Consider the following 16,854-nt stretch of genomic DNA (forward strand, 5'->3'; position numbering starts at 1 on the left):
TGTCTCATAGGAGCAGAACCCATCACCTGCCAGACTCTGGAACACAACCACAAGCCTCACTGTTAGGGCTTCATTAGTCTTTGCTGGACCTTGTTCTAAAGGTGAGGGTGTCATTTCAGACCACCAACAAAACTTTAAGGCTGGTGTTGCACTAATTTTACAGAGTAGAAATCTGAGGTGCAGTTAAAAAGATATTTCCCAGAATTCCATGGTAAAGGCTGGAGCTGAGATGTGAATTGCACATTCCTATCCCAGAGTCCATTTTTTTCAATGAATAACTTATGCTCAAATATTCGTATAATCGATGAATGAACTTATACTCAAAATCAAGTAACAGTTTCCCTGAACTATAAAAATGGAATAACAAATATTTAGTGTATTACATGCCAGACATTGTTCCAAATATTCTACATATATTAATGATTTATTCCCTATTTTAGTGTTTTCTTTTTATCATATTTAGGTCTTTGATCCATTTGGGATCTGGAGATAAGGGCAGAGGACAGGGTTGGGGAAAAATGGAAATAAAAATTATATATATATATCCACACACATTCCCCAAGTTGAATATAAGCATTATGTAAACATGTATCAATATAAAGAGAAAAATTGTTAAGCTTTACTAGACAGCTGAGTGTTAATAAACTGCTAACACAACAATCCTTAGCAGTACCCAGAAAAGACAAACGAAATAGAGAAAATGTATAATTAAGCTAGAATAACTTCTTCCATGTGCTGGAGATAAAAGCTTCTCATTTGTGTGAAAACATTGCTGGAGGAGCTAACGCTTCCCTCCTGGTACAGACAGCTCCACAGGAGAATGAGTGGTCTTTTGGGGCTCCCTTCTGACCTCATCACTCTTTGGCAGAACACATTTGTGAAGAGTACAGCTCACATACACACATTTTGTGCTCTGGGTAAATTATAACAAATCTGCCCAAAGAGAGTAAACTTAGCAAAGAAAAGAAAAATGAACATCTAAATCAAAAATTTAAAAAATTAAAGAAAATAAAAATAACATCTAGCCCAAAACAGAAGTAATACAACAAGCTTTATAAAAACCCACAGTCAGGGTGAGAAGGAAAGTCTAACTAAAAGGTGTTCAAATTTTGGCAAAATTTCAGAAGGACACTGTGCTTCTCACCTAGAAAGTAAAGACAGCAACACAAAACTTGGAGAATGGCTTCAATAATAAAACGGTCTTGGGGAAATCTCTTCTGTAAATGATTAAAGTACCAGTCAGTGTCTCTGGTCAATATTCAAATAATATACTTTATAAACTCCACCACACCCCTTTCCTTGAGTTGTAAATCAACTTTGCTCACTTAGAAAACCGATGAGTTGCAGTAGTGTCAGTGAACATATATAACAATCCTCTAAACGTGTAAATCCAGCTCACACATGGTTGACATTTTATCTTATAGACATGCCAGATGCAAGAGAAGAGTCAACTTTAGCATGAGATACCAACAACATTTTGAGATAAGTACATAAAAACAAAGAGAAATAGAGAGGAAAAGTTTTAGTTCAAGGTTAGATGACTCCAGTCAGCTCCTCTGGACAAAGGGTAGATGTTTGTGCTGCTGAGTGTGGGTATTCAGCAGTTTTAATAGGTGTGCTATAAAAGTAGGGCAAAGAAATCCAGTTTTAGAAGCTACTTTTCAGATCATGCCTTGTGAATAGTGTCAGAAGAATAGGTTATATCGGTCAGCTGCACAAAAGAAAAGACAAAAATAAATCAACCAACGCATAAATGAAAGAAGTAATTCGACCACATACTTTCACACTTCAGCGCATGAGGCTGGAATTATGAAGCACAGAGCATGTGAGAGACATGGGGGAAATTCATTTAAGTTTTCCATTATGCTTCAGGTTTGCCAGATGAAAAAACCAAATAATGAAAGTCTTTCTTTCCAAGGTGCGATCACATGCTTTGGTGAAATACACTATAAGAGCAAAAAAAAAACAGCCCTTACAAATACTGCTATCTGTGCTCACAAAATGTATCTTATAACCTTACCTAATAGATTGGTCAACCACAAGGCCAGATCTTCTTTCATCGGGAGCAAATTAGCTTCATGTCTGCTGGCCAGCCACTGGCTATACTGATGCATATCAGACAGGCCAGGTCCACTGCGTACCTTTGGGCTCAGAGCAGTACACATTACTTTATCCGCTTGTAATACCTGTTTTGGAAACAAAAACACAGTTGTTTTTCATACAACTTCTCCCGTTAAAACCTTGCTACCACTGAGCCAGATCCATGAGCATTTTTATAACATCAGTTCGGGTCATTAATTATTAAACACTATTTATTTGTCCTGGGCCCCTAGTTTTTGCCCAAGCATTTGGTAGCAAGCGGCAATAAGCAAAGGTCAGTAGAAAATCAAACAGTGAGCTTGTAGCTTACATAAAACAATGCAGTTGGAAAAGACCAACATAAGGCAAGAAATTACATTTATTCAGACAATAAAAAGTGGTTAATTGAAATTGGAGTGTCCATTGTAACTTTTGTTTGGGTTCATTCTTGAAACCATCCATTTACACATAATTTTAGGACTAGATATTATCTGTCACAGTATTTGCGCACTTCGTGGAAAACTTAGTGTCTTTACTGTTACAGTTATCTCCTCAAAGATTAAGCATGGCCAAGCAGTGGTGCACTCATGATGAAAGAATTCATCAGTGGCCAGAAAGAAAGATTCATGCAGAGTCTCCGGCAGAGTTCTCTCTGATAGTCACAGAAAGCAAAGCTGGAGAACAAACCCGCCTTCAACAAAATTGTACAGCTAGACTTCATCAGAATTCACTTTGAATCTGGGTCTTAATACTTGAAGACAAGTATTATTCCCACAACGACACATTTTGACAAAACAGATGAAGACTCCATACTGACAACTAAAAATTACACATGACTTTCAACAAATATCGTCCTTGTGTGTGTTTTGTTTTGTTTTGGTCCTCTACTATCAAATCTCTTGTTTTGTATCTCTCTACATTTGCAGTTTTACATATAAAGTTCAGCATTTTTCAGGTATAAGTACTCAAGTGTTTTACATGTATATAAAAAACCGATGGTTTCATTAGCCTGCTCACCTAATGGCTAGTTCAAATCCCTACGCATGGAAAAGATGTTTGAGTATATAGTTGGCTCTGCACTACAGAAGCAATACTGAAACAGGTAAAATTAAGCCACAGAGAAGATTTGACTTTGTATATAAATATAGAATGTATATGAAATAATCAGATGTGTTTGAATGAATGGCAACAAAAATTTAGCAACAAGCAAGAACTATTTTGAAGAAAACAAGAGACATTATGGTAGCCACTATTGATGTCCTATTGTCCCAATGCAAGCCGTCTTGAGTTGCTTGCATTGTTCTGTTCTGATTTGCTTTGTCTGTTGTTTTGTAATTCTCTTTAAAATAAAAGTTTTAAAAATATTATATGGTACACCGGGGTTTCACTTTTTATGGTGCTGCTTGCATGTGTTAAGTAAGTGCCCTATCATTGAGCTATAGCCCCAGGACTTCTTATGTATGATATTTTAAAGTTACTAACATAAATTACATGCTCTTTTTGAGTTTTAGTCTTTGAAACTTTGCATAGTATTCCCTTCTAATAAATCTCAAATCTGATTCAATTATAATAGCTTAATTTATTTTAAAGATTACATTTGAAAATAAAAAATAAAACAACGTTTAGAAAAACCAAAACGTGACCATCACCAAGTATAAGATATTGTTGGGAAATTGAGCAAATATCGAATACATGTTATAAACCCACAAGTAAAGGGCAAACTTTCATTGCTAATAACTTTGGTAATTTTTTTAAAAAAATAAATTTTCTTTGAAAATATTAGGTGTGTAAATATCTAGAGCAAAACAGTGCAAATGTGGACCCTTACTAAACTGTCAACACAGGAATCAGAATATCAGCATTGTTTATTCTCTCCCAGCTAAAAATGATATCACTCCTTTAAAGTCCTAAGGTTGTCTTCTAACCCTGTGATTAAACACCAAGTCCTAAAACATTTTCCACTCCAATTTTCTAACATTATTTTCACTTCTAATAAAATAAAATATCTCCCTGAGTTAAGATTTCCATAGGTGCAGCTAGCCTCAGAAATCAAGTAATAATAACATTTAAGCACATGATCGATACATTTAAATAACCACCTGAAATCTTAAGAGCTACCTCTAAAATGTCTTTCTTCTCAAGACACAATCTCTCCCACTATTTTCCTGAAAGTGAGATGTAGCCGCTCAGTAACTTTATCTACACCCTATTATGTGATCTGCAACTTCCATTGAAGCCTCAGAGTCCTATTTTGCTCTATAAAAGCAAGAAGACACCTCAGCATCTAAAGCTCATTGTCCACAAAGAATTCATCAAGGGATAGTTTACAGCAAGCCTAATGGCATGTAACAATCGCAGTGAGACAGAGGGACACAATCCTTCTCTTCCATACTGCTAAACAGTGAAGTTTTTATTTTCCTTGACAGTAGCACATTTATTTCTCATGTAATCTGTCTTGTGTTTTGCCAGAAATGTAACCCAAACTATCTCCTAATACTTACAGATGATCACTTAGGAAAAACACTAAACATGGTTGAGAAAAATTTTACTTTGGTACTTGTTATGTATTCAAAATTTTAGTGGGAAGCAAAAGGAAGAATAGAGGTACATTGCCCAGGAGGTCAACACAAGACAAAGAAAGATTAATTGGAGATTCATGTGCAACCAAAGTTAAACAATTAAGCATATGACCACTATGCAGAAACTTAAATTCACTGTTGTAGATAGGGATACTGCTATTTACCTCTTTTCTGAAAAGAACTATGATATCACCCCGATTTCTCCTGATCAGCAGCAACTGAGCATGATTTGATGGCTCAGCGGAGCATCCCTACATAGAGGTCTTAGATTTTCATTTGGCTGAGACAAATACAGGAGACACAGAGGGGATGCAGTTAGCATGATCAAAATTTAGGAATTTACCTCTGGTGAAGCAGATTCCAATTCAAATACTTAAATTATTGTGAGTAAAAAGATCAAACAAGTTTGAAGTTTCCAGCTAAAAAGATAACTACTGAATTTGACCCTTTGATTGATTTTGAACAAATGGTAAATTATTCTGGAGCAATCAAATTAGATCATAAAGAACAAACTAACAAAAAGATCATTCAGTATTTAGAATTTATTCAAAATTTTCAAAATTCCCATAGATGTCAAGATGCAGCTTTTGAAGATGGAAGAATGAAACGATTAATGATTAGATCTTAAAAAGTTATATTAAGGATTTAAAAAACATTTTTGTATGTTTAAACACTACAAATTCTTCCCAATACAATTTATATGATTCAAATATTTAAAAATCTTGATCAACAAATTTGGAAAACATTAAGTTCAACTATTTTCAAGGGGTAAGAATTTAAATATTTTCATGGATGTGGTAAAATGTGGTTCCTATAAGCTCTCCAGGTCTATCAAAACGTGGATAACTCAATCCTCAAGACTTGGAATTTGGAAAAATAAGGCTTAAAGGGAAAAACACGAAGAAACTTAATACAAAATTCTTCAAAGACTCTGTGCGTGTGTTTTGTTCTTTCTTTCCATAGTCAAATGATTCTGGAATAACAATTATGGATATGATGAGAATTGAACAAGCCCAAGGGAAGAAGAAAAAGTTAACGACTCCATAAGTAAAATAGCACATGTGCAGAGACTGTCTAGTCTGCTCCAGATTCCCAGTGAAGACAAGGCAGAAGAAAAGGGCTCTCTCACGACACCTAGAGGTGTGCACTGGTGACACTGGCCTGACTGACTGTTGACATGTTAGAATACGTTGCATAGAAAATATGCTGAAATACTGAAAATACTGAAAAGAAAGAAAAGCAATGATAAAGTCAGATCAGCATCAGGTCACTACTGCTTCTGTGCAATTCCACTAAGAAACCAGGTTAATAGATGGACTACGAGAACTGGAATCAGAAGTCCTTGGGGCAAATAATGGCACCACTATGTCACCATTAAGTAACTGTTCTATTCTAGCTACGTAATTTTTCTCTCTGTGCCTGCGTTCAGTATGTACACTGAAGGCTAACACTTCAATGATATTGTAAGGATTCAATATCTGTGTTGGTACTTTTATAAGCAATATTGTCATTATCACCATCCAAAAATGCATCAAAATGAAACTTGCACTGACTTATTTGGAAGGAAATACAGTGTTGCTACACAATAGGAACAGTTTACGAAACTGTAAACAAAGAAAGACAGAACAGAAGGGGAAGAAGAGAAATCCAGCAAAATACGAATGAAATAAACCCATAAACAATGAAAAATTCTGAAGTCTCATTCATATTGGTAAACATGCCATCCCAGGATGAAATGTTGAGGTCTAAAGAGAATAGTGCATATGTGCTGTTTTAAAGTTTTAGTTATAGATTATGATATATTTTTGTTACCAGTTAAAGATCATAAACTAATAGACTGTCTCTCTCTTTTTCACTGTCTCTCTGTCTCTGTGTCTGTCTGTCTGTGTCTGTCTGTCTGTCTGTCTGTCTCTCTCTCTCTCTCTCACAAACACACACACACACACACACACACACACACACACACACACACTCAACTATGGATACTGAAACCCATGAGCCCTAATGAACCCAAACCAAGGGACTTGAAAGTCCTCTTTGCTCCACCTAAAGTATTGACCTCACCAAGTCTATTCAGTTTTGTGTGCTACGCATATCAAATAATTTGGAAACAAAAAGTATAGGCCATCAACACTGTGTTTTTAAATTACAATGTGCTCTGAACTCCCAAAGCTTCCAAAATTTAGAGGGAGAAAATGTGACCTTTCAAACTGGGCTCAAAGAGCAAGCAATCAAGAATGGTTGTTTCACCACTGTACCTTTAATGCTTACCTGATTCTTTGTGGATAAATGGCAATGTGTCTACATGATGTATATTTTCAGCCAATGCTATGGGTGCAAAGTCTTAATCTAAGGATCTAGCAGAAAATAAAGCCTGCAATATATTCAGAAAAGTGGTTTCACAGCTTGCAGTGGAATCTCTACCTCTATCTGGGAAGTGTCTTGTCCAGGAATAAAAGAGAATCACCAAATATAAAGGCAAAATTCAGGGAAAATTTTTGTAACAATGTAACAAGATCTTTGAATGTAAAAGGACCTTAGAAAATATATCTCAGCTTGGGATTTAGCTCAGTGGTCTAAGCACTTACCTGGCAAAGGTGAGGTCGTGAGTTCAATCCCTCCTACCACACATACACACACACTCACACACAAAAAGTATCTCATGGAATTTCTGGTCGATAGTAAAAGACTGGAAGCCTAAGAACATTTTTGCCTAAATTAGCAAGGCTACTGAGGCAAAGTCAGGCCAGCCATCCTACTCAGCCCTCCCGGAATCCAGTCTCTCATTCCCCAGCCTTTGATGCTCTGACCTGAACAGGACAGTGGTAACAAGTCCTTCTCAAATCACGACCAAAAACTGTGACAGAGCGGGCATTGATGTTTTATGATGCTCTTCGTTTTACAGTATCAAGGGGTTTTCAAGTTTATTTTTCTAAAGTTTATTAAACCACTTTTCCAAATAATTTAGCACAGGTATTTCTGCCTTGACCAGATGAGACTGAAACATCACTGGAATAGAAAGCTATGCAATAGTCATTCATTGTAATACTCAAAGGGCTACTTCGAAGCTTCACCTAAATTGTGCCTGGTTTGGCAGCAGACGCACAAAACTTCATACAAATGGGTTAGGTAAATCTTAACGCTAGAGTAGATTTTTTTGTATTGTTTATAAGACAAAGATTTCTGATTTACTTAAGTTTAAAGTAAATCAAAAGGTAGGAGAGTTCTACATTATATATATATATATATATATGTATATATATATATTATGAGTTATATATATAATATATATAACATAATAATAACACTATATACATAACTCATTATATACATATATATAAAATCATATAGAACAAAAATTAAATTAAGCTGACCATAAAAGCATTTAACAGAGATTATTTACACATATATTAGCATTTTGAGAAGACATATTTTCTATTTTCGTTCCAGATCTATCTTCTAGCTTTGTTTCTTTTCAGTTGTGAATGTAAAAACTTTGATAGCTCCTTAGGGAAGAAATTTGTTGTTGCTGTTGTCCTTGTTGTTGCTTTGGTCGCGCTGGGGATCAAACCCAGGCTTTGTGCACACGGGGCAAGAACTCCACCACCCGGCCCCAGCCCCAGCCCTTGATAGATCCTTAGGAGAAATGGAAAGAAACGGTAGGTCTTGTTTGGGGCACATGATCAAAACCACAAAAACAGCAACTCAATGCTAGGACAACTGCAATAGGAAAGGAGAGCATCCGTGTAAACAGACTGGTAGCCCCATCATTTCTCTTCAAACCAGGTAATTTAGGTGCTGAAAGGCTGCCAGAGTCCACAGTGCAGACTTCTAGTGCTAAGGTAAAATTCTAAAACAACCAAGACTCAACATTCCAGCCTGCGTACAAGACGGAGTATAACCAAACTTCCTTACCCAGATACTAGAAAGTTCAAGGGCATCCACACATCCTTTTGGCACCTGTAGAAGTAAATTTTGCCATGTGACTTTATTTCCCCAGCAAGTGCAATCCACCTCACCAAAACTGAGTGTTTAGCCATAAAGTAAAGAAGGAAGCCCAACGTCTAGGAGCGCAGGGGCTGAAATCCAAGCTACCTGTCCGCGCTAGAGACCCCTCAGCCACAGGCAGGAGCTCCACTGCACACAGCACCGCACCGGCACACTGTGGACGGAGGACTCAGCCCTGCAGCCCTTACCTTCTCTTAGGCAGTCAGAACTCGGACACCCATGTGGGACAGGCCCACCACAGCCACCGCCTGCTCCACAGTTAGGGGGAAGCATTCCTTGGGAAGGAGCTCATTGATCAATCTTCAAGACCAGCAGGGCAAATCTGGCCATCAGGGCTCACAGGGCCGAGAGAGAGAGGCTGGAGCAAAGCAGCAGCTCGTGCAAGTTCTTAGCCTTGCCTTGCCAGTCTCCAGGGACAGGAGGGGAGGGAAGGCGGACTTCCTCTGCCTGGCTGGCCATCCAACCTGTCTGAGCCTTTATTTTAACACTAGGAGGCCACACGGGTGTTCCTGAGCCCCTGCGGATCTTATTTCCTCCTCCCCCATTAATCTGGCTTTTATGAACAGGGTTGGGAGGTACGCGATCAAGTCCAGTTTTGTCTGCTTCTGAGTGGGAAAGGATGAAGGTGCAAGAGGAAAAGACGGTGCACAGGGTAAAGACTGTGATTTCTGAGAAAGATTAAATGAAGGAAAAGTTTGGGGAAACTGGCTGCCACCATCCTGTGTACTGGACCCTGCAAAACAGCATCTATTAAACTCCTGATTTTTGCTGCCTTTCCCTGCCAAGGATTAGAAACTTCAGACGTCCATACTGTGTACCATACTGGTGTGATACAAGTCATTTTTGCCCGTATAATCAATGCTTTAAAGCAAAGCTGGCTTTCCTGCTGCCCAATTCCAGTTCCCAGTCTGCTCTTTGAATTGGACAAAAAAGAACCACCTAATACAAGGCCCTCCCAAAGGCAAGCTTTTGGTTATTCAAAAACAAAATAAGTAAAATAAAAACTCAACTCCATCCCATCCATCCCTGGAAATCTGTGGGTACCCCCTCCCCCAGCCAGCCTCCAGCACTTGGAATCTTTCCTGGCATCTTGCTCCACGCATTTAAGTGCTGGGCACCAGGGATGAAGGCCACCCAGGCCTTCTCCAAGCTCAGCGCAAGGGGAGGACTCGCATGTGCGCCCTGAGGCGGCTGCGACACCTCCCTTCGGCCCTGGTTGGCTGCGCCCTCCCCCGGGCTCCGGGCAGCTGCACCCGGCGACCCGGACCACGCGGCTCTTCGCAGGGGAACGAGCGGTCACGCGGTGCGACCTCCCCGCCCTGCCCGGGTCGCGCCCCTCCCGCGTCCCCTCAGCGCGCCCGGCCCGGCTCACCAGGTCCGGCCCGGTGCGGTGCGGTGCGGTGCGGTGCGGTGCGGTGCGGTGCGGTGCGGTCAGTGCGGGCGCTCAGGGCCGCAGGGGCCGCACGCCGGGCTCCTCGGGGCTCAGGTCCTGCAGCCGCGGCTCCCCGCACCCCCGCAGCCCGGCCGCAGGCGCGCCCGCCGCGCCGCCCCTCTTCATGCTGCGCCCGGGGCTGCTCTGGGGGCTGCTGGGGAAATCGATTTCCCCCTGCCAGAAACGCGTTGCCACATTCCAGCAGCCCGCCTAGAGCGGGCGGAAGGAGAATGCTTACTTTTTTTCTTTCTTTCTTTTTTTTTCCTGGTGGACAGCAAATGCAATTGACACTGTTTTACCCTGCAAACGCGCAGGGATTGTGTTACAAGCCCTTGGCAGCGCGTCTGAGACTGGGGCCAAGCTGCAGCCCCCTTGGCCCCCCAAAGGCTAACTTAAGGCAGAAAGAGCGGGGGAGGGGAAGGATCATATTCAACTCCTTAAAAAAAAAAAAAAAAAAAAAAAAAAAAGAGTCGATGGCTTAGCACAATATTAAAATAGGGTGTTGGAAAAGTTTATCTCCTGCCCTGTGATTTTGCAGACTCTGAGGCTTTCCAGCCACTTCCGGTTGCAAACTGAAAAACGCGACGTCCTGCAGTGCAGTGTAACTATCAGATCTGAGAAGAGGCTGCCCAGTTTTCACTTTACAGGAGGAAAAGCTGTACCTGCCTCCCTGGGTTCAGCGTGGTGCAGAGGATCCGGGACAAATCTGACCATTGTTGATTAGAAGGCATATTGAGAGGTGAAACTGGGCGCAGGTTGCCTCACCTCTGCGGTTCACTGGCCTGGTCCCCAGCCTCGCGCAGACCTCTCCTGGCCTCTGGCTCTTCTCTTGCGCAGAGGCTGCATGGCTCTCTGCATTGGTGCACGGCATGGCAGCCCTGCAGGGTTTCCAGAACTTTCTGGGATACCATTTTTAGAACCGTCACTGGGTATGGTAGCCAATGCCTATAGTCCCAGCACTTTGAAAGGCCGATAGGGGACCACAAGTTTGAGCCCAGGCTGGTCAACTCAAAAATTTAAGGAGATCCTGCCTCTAAATCAAAAGTGGAAAAAGGGAGGGGGACCTTGATGTAGTTCAAAGCAAAGATGCTCTATTCAAACCTCAGTGTAGCAAAAAATTAAATTCTGGATTATTTACCCTCCCACATTCCCATCCCAAAACTATAAACTAACGGTATGTCCACTATAGTGAAGGAATATGGAAATTTTTAGGTATCATTAAAAAATACGCATTTTGCTTTTGTTGTTGCTTTTACCTGGAATTAGTTATTTCCTCCAAAATCTCCAGAAATTGTATCTGTTATTTGCTGGTACTATGGTGCAAATACTGAGGAGGAAAGCCAACTAAAATGTTTGGGATGCCGAACTCTTAAGGTTTTTTTTAAATTCAAGTTTATGTTGCATCGGTCAGCTCCAGGCCCTTCATAAGTGTCCCAAAAGAAAAAGATAAACAAAGTCATTCTTCAGGGATAAACAGCATTATGAAAAGTCCTACATACCTCCCTGGATATACACGAATAACGACAAACAACATTCCGAACTATTCATCGATAAACTTGAATCATATTCGAATCATAACTTTCCTAAAAACTTATCTGGATCTGAGTGTTCTGGAGCCCCCCAAATTGTTTCAATTTCTAACCCCATGCAATGTAGGTAAAATATTCATGTCCTTGCGTCTTGTCATGATTAAAATACCATCATCTAGTAAATGTTAATTTGTGCAGTTTCAGGGCACACAACAAGAATTCATAGAAATTAGCGCCTTCATATATCATGTAACATTACCCCTCCTCAGATGTGATTCATTCCCTTTGGTTTAGTACTGACCAATGTTATCAAAAGCAAAGTGTAATGCTGTGTTTTTGTTGATTCAGGAATAAAGCTCAACCTGATTTGAAAAGGAGGAAACCTAGGGCAGCACTAGGAAATCATCATTGTTCAAAGTTACTTTCTCCATCTGTGCTGGGCCTCCAGCTAATTTTAGACCCTAAAGGAATATCAAGAAGAAGAAAGAATATACATTTTCTTTCCTTTATATTTAGAACTTTTTTTGTGTGTGTGACAAAAGAGAAGTGATACATAAGACTTCTGAAGAGGCACAAAAGTAGTGTTTACATGTGAATTTTCTCAGCATGCATAATGATTCCCTTTCTAAATTTTTATTCTTCAGAAATCGCTAACCCATCACTGATACATTTGTCAAAGAAAATCTTTTGTCTTAGCTTGGTCTGATCTCAATCCAAACTGTTCATCTAAAAAGTTCACAGTGTAGTGTTCTTTTAATTTGCATTTCTCCCACATCAGCCATGTTGAACATTCTTTCACATATTTTTTGGTCATTTGTGCTTCCATCTTAACTCCAGAAAGAATGGCCATCACCAAGAAACCAAATAATAACAAATGCTGGAGAGGCTCCAAGGAAAAAGAAACTTCAAAGTTGCTGGTGGGAATATAGACTAGTACAACCACTATGGAAATCGGTGTGGAGATTCCTCAGTAAACTAAAACTGAGAATTCCACTGGGCCTAGATATTTAGGTATCTTTCTGAAAGAGATGAATACATCTTATGTGTGTGGGCATGCATGTTTACCACAGTGCAACTCATAATAGTTACATCTTGAATCCAGCCTATAAGTCCACCAATGGACGAATAGATAAGAGAATATGGTGTTTACTCTCAAAGGAGTACTTACTACTCTATCATAAAGAACGAATTTGAATCATTTATAGGAAAATAGATGCACTTGAGACCCTAACTGAAATAAATCAAACACGTTTAAAAATGACATGACTTTTTCACAAGAAACCCGAAATATAAGTAAATTATAAAGCAAAATAAAAGTTAATAGGAAACAGCAAGATAGATCTTTTGCAAAAGGGAAGCACCAAGACAGAGGGAGAGGAGAGAGAGGGGAACAGTAGGGGCTTTAAAAAAAGATGTGTTGTGTATGTGCACCAACTTCCCATGACGAATGTCATCATTATGCACTGAAACATGTTCTAATAAAAAAAAGAAAGAAACCCTCCTCCTACTGAATCAACTATACCTCATCTAATGCAAAGGTAAATGAGGCAGATGTCGCAGTAAGGGCATGAAAAATGAATACTTCGTAACAACTTGACGTTATAAAAAGTTGAGGCAGAAAGAAAACATTATTTTTTTTAAGATTATTACAGATTAAAAAAAATTTAGTATTGAAAGTGTCATTGTTATAACTTGTTTCTGGCATTCTGAACCTTCAACATTTCCTGAAAATGAATTTATTCCTTTCTCCTTAAAAAAGGGCAGGATGGAGTAGGGACAGGGTGAGTTATCAAATATTTTTTCTTCATTTATATGTTAGTTCCCTTTTTGTCTTTCTTCTTTCCAGTGGAAATGATATATACTCAGAGCTCCTGAAAAATAAGATAAATCTTCAAAAGCTGATGTAAGTTGTAGGACATTTTACAATAATGAGTTTAATAACATGTAAAAAGACAGTGGGTTAAAGTAAGTAAAATTAACTTCAAAAGATGACCAGGAAATCCTTATGTTCCTACAAAGTTTCAAAATGGCAGTTAAAGATGGCGATTAGTAGCTGTGGAAGTGAGTGAGAAGATCCATGAAATGTGGGATAAAAAGAGACAAAAGCACTGAAAAATATGTGTAAAGCAATAGAGTAAGTGGAAACATCTCCTAATATGTATTTTATTGAAATACTTCAACAGTGAGGTAAAATTTGTTGATCTTTTTCTACCTAACATCTTAGCCCATAGTAAAACTAAAACATACTGAAACTCCATTTTTTTCAGATATCAGAAGAAACAGATTGAATTTTATGAGTTCTAGCACAGTATTCACAAATAATGTTAGGAAAAAAGGGACTGGTTTCCGAAATTTCAAACAAAAAATGTTCCCACCTTATATACGTCATCACTCACATTTTTTAAAAAGACAAAGAAAAAATTCAATTTCATGTGAAAATTCCGAGCTGCCTCTCTTTAAAAAACTATACTCTCTATAGAGAACTGTTAAACTTTAGAATCACAGTACAATGTAGTTCAGATACTCATTCCCTAATGTGTAAGACTCTTAATTTTGCAAAATATGGGTTATGGATGAGTATATGTTTTCTAATTTTTCCACAAGGAATAGATTAAAATCATTTTATAAAGTACAATATTCTATGAAGTATGCACTGTCATATGATTTCCTTGGTTACATTGCAGTTGAATGCTGAAATATTCTCCTTCCTTTATGTATTTCTGTGGTTTGCCTCTGAATATTTTTATAATCTGTTGTAGTAATTACAAGAAGTTCAAATTTAATACAAAGGCGTGATACAAAATAGCCACGGTACCTTGGTTCATGATTGAATTTGTTCCACGAGTGCAAGCAAGATAGTTATAGTCGTGTTAGTCTCTGATGTTGTGTTACCAAATGGAAGCAAAATTTTGCCCCACCAAGGTATGGCTGTATTTGTATTTGGGAAACTTTGTCTGTCTTTTGCACCATTGAAGCTCCAGCAGACAAACTATCATTGGATACATAGTGCCCATTCAAGAAATAATTGCTGAATAAATGAATGATCGTAATAAAAGAAGCCAGTATCTTAGGAAGCTTAATATTATTTGCTTGTATTTTATATATTGCATCTAATTTTGTGGTTTCAAACTCAGAATAGAAAACTAATGTTAAAATAATGCAGCAAATGATGGTTTCATTTCCACGCTACAAGTATTTCATCTGGTAAAATGTAACTAGAGTTCACTAAACCAGATGCTTGCCTGTGTGCCAGGCTTATAACTGAGGTCTGTATCACTTGTCACTTCATTAAACATAGAATTTGATTTGGACTCAAGGTTTAATCACAACCAATATAGCATGAGTGCAATGAAAAGCAATAGAAGGTATTACTGCCACAGTGGTTTTCCAATTTTAATTGTTACCCACAATAAGAAATGCATTATAAAACAGACACGCAGAAACACAGACACACACTCTAAACCCATTTCACCAGCAGAGCTCACCTTACAATGTTATTGCACTCTGACATTTTCTGTTGGCAAGATTTCTAGCCTCTTTATGTGTCTCAGTTCAAAATAAATGTGGAGGAGTGGCTAAATTTGTTTCATGACCCACAGATTGAAAAAAATCTGACCTTAATGAAGCACAAGATAAAATTCATCAGAACTGAGGGTGTCAATGAACAGATGCCTCCACAGTTACTGTGTGTAGTAATCATTGCTATACTTGGTAAGAATATGTCGTGACATCTAGAGTATCAAACTCTAATAAGTCCTTGTCTTTCTTTGTGCTGACTAGAATCGTCTGTGACTTTTCATTGTCCTCTTCTGAAGACATCAGATTAGTACTTTTAGAGGCCATTGGCACCACTTTCTCTGGGGGTTTCTTGATCCCTGCAGAAATTCGACTTGTGTCTCTGGGTCCAGAACCCTGAGCATATAATGCATTTCTTATTGTGGGTAACAATTAAAATTGGAAAACCGCTGTGACAATAATACCTTCTATTGCTTTTCATTGCACTCATGCTATATTAGTTGTGATTAAACCTTGAGTCTAAATCAAATTCTATGTTTAATGAAGTGACAACAAGTTCATTCCCATCACAGGATTATTTGTTTATGTTTATGTTTCACCTATTAAACCACTTGTCCTGGGAAGCAAGGACAATATTACGTTTGCCTTTTCAGTCCTTAGCACAGCACCAAATCTGGGCTTGTTGGGTGATTAAATGAATGACTAACATGGACCACAAAACTACTGAACATCTGAAAGAGAAAAGGCTAGGGTCACTGTGTGGTAGAAGAGACAGAGGAAGGACTATACTCACCAAAGGAAGTGCATGGCAACCCCTCGGTACAGAGAGCACCAGCTCTTAATTTTGTGTCCTTACTGATGGAACAGCTGACATTATAGACGAAAAATTTACTATCACTTTTCTAGTGACTCTTGGTGAGTCTGGCTGTTCACTTATTTTAGAGACACTATTAATGCCAAATTTAGACTTTCTTTGTTGAAAGATGAGAAAACTTGTTAAACTTTACGTTATTGAAACCCCAACATGCTTCACAAATATTTAACCTTTGATAACTGCTGATTTATACAACATCCTTAGAGAAATGACTCCTGAAATGATATTATCAAAGGATGTTTGTTCTGCAAAAGAGTAGGACTGGTCCCATGGCTCCCGAGAGAGCCCAAAGTGAGAGGATTGCTCAGAAAGGGACCCAGGTCAGTAGATGTGATATGAACTGATTGTGTCAGCTTGAGTGAGAAACGCCCAACTAAATTGGATCAACATAGCACTGGCTGTGGGAAATCCATCCAAGGGAGGACTGTCGCCAGGATGGTATTAAAAGGAAGTGAAGGAGAAAGGCTTGCTCTTGTCTGTCAGAGGAGCTCCAGTCTTTGCCTTCACCTTGGGTGTCATCTCCTGGCTTCCAGCACAACCCTTTGGCCTCCAGTGTGGACCCCCACTGGACACTGCACTGAGCTTCAGGCCTTGAACTGGATCCTTCAGATCTCCAGTGCACAGTCAGCTCTTTTGCACTCTTCTATGCCTGACTCAGTGGGCAGACACTGTAAGCCAATCTTGTAAATTCTTATATATTCCTATGTCTTGCATTAAATCTGTTTCTCTCTAAGCACTGACTGACTAAATAGGCTTTTCGTGGTGGAAGAAAATCTTGCCATCCCATGGTGATCACAAGTGTTGTCAAGTGTAAAGAATTGGACAGACCAGGCAGGT

The 16,854-nt window shown here is 39.1% G+C and overlaps 1 protein-coding gene across 4 annotated transcripts in view; it reads right to left on the reverse strand.

The window, feature by feature from the left end:
* Gas2 (growth arrest specific 2) overlaps positions 1-10,403 on the reverse strand; it is a 123,825-nt gene extending 113,422 nt beyond the window's left edge. Inside the window, exons 1-2 of one of the 4 annotated variants that reach the window (XM_063256773.1) lie at positions 10,039-10,403; positions 2,021-2,186 (exon numbers count right to left, since the gene is read on the reverse strand). In XM_063256773.1, coding sequence (XP_063112843.1) covers positions 2,021-2,165 — 145 coding nt within the window. In that variant the 5' untranslated portion in view covers positions 2,166-2,186; positions 10,039-10,403. Of the gene's footprint in view, positions 1-2,020; positions 2,255-8,854; positions 9,098-10,038 lie in introns of those variants that run through there. The other 3 variants (XM_023562969.2, XM_013147276.3, XM_063256772.1) reach the window with 3 other exon arrangements.
* Between the last annotated feature and the right edge of the window lie 6,451 nt (positions 10,404-16,854).

Source organism: Cavia porcellus, unplaced genomic scaffold, assembly GCF_034190915.1.
Source record: "Cavia porcellus strain 051 isolate PalLab524CR breed Dunkin Hartley unplaced genomic scaffold, mCavPor4.1 scaffold_9, whole genome shotgun sequence".
In the NCBI taxonomy this organism is placed as follows: domain Eukaryota; kingdom Metazoa; phylum Chordata; class Mammalia; order Rodentia; family Caviidae; genus Cavia; species Cavia porcellus.